The sequence below is a fragment of the Octodon degus genome, unplaced genomic scaffold (genome assembly GCF_000260255.1).
Source record: "Octodon degus isolate 3935 unplaced genomic scaffold, OctDeg1.0 scaffold00021, whole genome shotgun sequence".
Classification (NCBI taxonomy): domain Eukaryota; kingdom Metazoa; phylum Chordata; class Mammalia; order Rodentia; family Octodontidae; genus Octodon; species Octodon degus.
In genome coordinates, this window is record NW_004524597.1 from 7,083,493 (window position 1) to 7,087,188 (window position 3,696).

General features: G+C 45.3%; 1 protein-coding gene across 1 annotated transcript in view; it reads left to right on the forward strand.

Moving 5' to 3' along the window:
* The window catches only part of Nmral1 (NmrA like redox sensor 1), an 11,035-nt gene that overhangs the window by 1,428 nt on the left and 5,911 nt on the right, over positions 1–3,696 (forward strand). Inside the window, 1 exon segment of the mRNA XM_012513998.2 lies at positions 1,223–1,461. Within this exon segment, the coding sequence (XP_012369452.2) occupies positions 1,223–1,461 (239 nt within the window).

The following is a 3,696-nucleotide window of genomic DNA, read 5'->3' on the forward strand; positions in this document are numbered from 1 at the left end:
TTTGTGTGTGTGTGTGTGTGTGGCCAGCTCAGCCCACCAGGGGGCGGGGCTGGCTGGCATGTGGAGCTGGGGGATTGAACCACGGTTCCTGTGCTTTGCTAAGCTTGTTCTAAGTAGGTGCTTTAGACCATTGAGCCATCTCACCAGCCCCAGTGACCCTCTTGAGTGTAAGCCTTCTCAGTAGTTGAGACTTCAGGTAGATATACATCAACTCTAAAATTTAATGAAAGTGTAAAGTGTGAACTGGGCATGCCTTAAACCTCAGAATTAAGGAGGCTGAAGCAGGAGCATCAGAAACTCCTTCTATTTCTAGGCCCAGGTTGGCCTAGAAATAGAAGGCAAGACTGAGCTATAGCGAGAGCTGGTTCCAGAAATTTCAGGACAAAACTAAACGATCAAAATTTTAAAAAGACCTAAGGATATAGCTCAGTGCCTTGAAAAAAAAAGTGAATATATCTCATTAAAGCTATTATTTAAGTGTTTTCTTTTCACTTTTTTTTTTTTTTTTTTTTGCAGAACCAGGGATTGAACTCAAGTCTTTGCACTTGCCAGGGAAGCGCTTTTTCCACTGAGCCATCTCCCCTATTTAAGTGTTTTGATAAGACCAGGGCTGTGGCTCAGACTGCTCACTTAGCATCATGAGGCCCTGGGTTCAATTTCTTTTTTTTTTAAATTTTTTATTATGTGTGTGTGTGTGTGTGTGTGTGTGTGTGGCCAGCTCAGCCCAGCAGGGGGCGGGGCTGGCTGGCATGTGGTGCTGGGGGATTGAACCGCGGTCCCTGTGCTTTGCCAAGCTTGTTCCAAGTAGGTGCCTTAGACCACTGAGCCATCTCACCAGCCCGGGTTCAATTTCTTGTACTACAAAATAACGAACTATGGTTTAGCATATATGCTGCTGAAGTGGGCACATAAGTAACTATGAGAATCACATACGACTGTTTGCTTTTTTTTTTTAATATTTATTTATTTTTATTTATTACATTTATTTATTGTGTGTGTATGTGGCCAGCTCAGCCCACCAGGGGGCGGGACTGGCTGGCATGTGGTGCTGGGGGATCGAACCGAGGTCCGAGGTCCCTGTGCTTTGCCAAGCTTGTTTCAAGTAGGTGCTTTAGACCACTGAGCCATCTCTCCAGCCCCAGACTGTTTGCTTTTGTAGTGGAGCAGTGTCTTCCAGGCTTCACCCTCCATGGGACCCATTGGTCTTTCTGACACTTTACAGGTGCCCAAGGGGGCTCAGTGGCCCGAACACTCCTGGAAGATGGGACTTTCAGGGTTCGAGTGGTAACCCGGAACCCTGGGCAGAAGGCAGCCAAGCAGCTGAGGAGGCAAGGTGCAGAAGTAGTGCAAGGAGACCAGGATGACAAAGCCAGTGTGGAGCTAGCCCTGACTGGAGCTCATGCTGCTTTCATTGTGACCAACTACTGGGAAAACTGCAGCCAGGAGCAAGAAGTTAAGCAGGTATGAAGGGTTAGGAGGGGAGGCTGCAGATGATAGCACTAGTTTTAGGAGTGTGCCTATAATTTCAGCTACTTGGCAGGCTAGAAAGGAGGATCACAAGTTCAGAGCTAGCCTGGGCAATTTAGGGAGACCCAGATGCAAACACACACATACACACACACAAAAACTGGGTGTGGTGGTGAACAGTAGAGAGGCTGAACCAGGAGTACTGCTCAGAGTTTGAGGCAGTCTAGGCTACAAAGTGAGTTCAAGGCCAGCCTGAATTGCATAATGAAACCCTCAAAAAGATAAAAATAAAGAGTTGCAGGGATATGTAGCTTAGTACTTCCTGGGTACAATCCCTACTACTACCACCACCACCAAAGAAAGAACAGCTCCATCTTGCCACAGGGGGATGAGCACTATGACTGTTCCACTCTTCATGGCCCTGTGGACTTTTTTTTTTTTTTTTGCAGAACTGGGGATTGAACTCAGGCCCTTGCGCTTGCCATGGAAGCGCTTGCTCCACTAAGCCATCTCCCCGGCCCCTAGCCCTGTGGACTTTGATGGAGGACCAGTTCTTTTTTAAAAAAATTTATTTTATTTATTTAGTGTGTGTGTTTGTGTGTGTGGCCAGCTCAGCCCACCAGGGGGCAGAGCTGGCTGGCATGTGGTGCTGGGGGATCGAACCAGGGTCCCTGTGCTTTGCTAAGCTTGTTCTAAGTAGGTGCTTTAGACCACTGAGCCATCTCACCAGCCCAGGACCAGTTCTTAAACACATGAACTCTTAGCTGACAGACTACATCTCAACCATAGCTCACAGAGTAGAAAAAGGTCACTTGCCTTATGGGAGCAGATCTTATCTCTTTTTTTTTGCGGAACTGGGGATTGAACTCAGGCCCTTGCACTTGCCAGGGAAGCACTTATTCCACTGAGCCATCTCCCTGGCCCCTCATCTCTTAAGTCTGAGAAACCTGTGAGCAGCTTTACGGCTGCTATAATAGATGAACATAATCCAGATGGTTTAAAATCCACAGAAATTGATTTTCTCAAGGTTCTGGAAGCTAGAAGCCCAAAATCAAGCTGTGAGCAAGGCACACTCCTTCCAGAGGCTCTTTGAGAGAATCCTTTCTCACATTTCCTAGCTGCTAGTGGCTCCTGTCATTCCTTGTGGCTGTGTGGCTCCAGTTTCTGTGCCTTTGTCTTCAGATGACCTCTGCTATGTCTTTTACTTTTGTGTCGTATAAAGGACACTTGTCATTGGACTTCGGGCTTACTTCATATTAACCCTGCATAATCTCTTCTAAAGATCCTTAATGATGGCTACAAAGACCCTTTCTCCAAATAAGATCAGAATCAGGTTTTCAGGGGTGAGAACATAAATTAGACATAAATTAGAGATACTATCCAAATCCTTACACAGTAAAGTAAATATTGTTTCCCTGGGTGCTTTTTTCCCCCTTCTGGTCCTGGGTATTGAATCCAAAGCCTAATGTTTTCTAGACGAGCGCTTCGCCACTGAGATGCATTCCCAGCTCTTTGTTTCTGAAATGGTCTCGTTATGTAGTTTAGGCTGACCTTGAATTCAACTATATAGCACATCTGGCCTCAAACTCCAGTTCTTTCTGCCCCTGACTCCTGAATGCTGGGATAACAGAACACCCAGCCCTTTGTTCAATTTTTTTGTTTGTTTGCTTGCTTTTTTTGAGATAGGATCTTGCTATAAAGTTCAGGCTGGTTTGAACTCACTGTGTAGCTCAGGCTAGCCTCAAACTTGTGGCAATCCTGCCTCAGCCTATCAAGTGCTGGGATTACAGGCATGTGCCACCATGCCCTGTGTAATTTTATTTTGAGGCAAGATTTTTTTTTTTTGGTGGAGCTGGGGATTGAACTCAGAAGGCAAGATCTTTTTCTTTTTCTTTTTCTTTTTTGTATCAGGAATAAAACTCAGGATGTGCACTTGCCAGACAGATGTCTGCACCACTGAGCTACATCTCTGGTTCTGAGACAAGGTTTTGATAAGCTGCCCAGATTAGAACTTGTGATCTTCATGCTTCAGTCTACCTAATAGCTAGTGATTATAGGCCCATGCTATCATGCCTGGCTTATTGTTTGCATTTAACTGATGAGGTCAGAATAGTTACATCACACATCCTGGATCATGCAGCTTGTGCATTTAACTGCCAACCCACAGCACGTCTGTAGTGGAGCCATAGTACTTTTTTCTTTTCTTTTTTTTTTAATATTTATTTATTT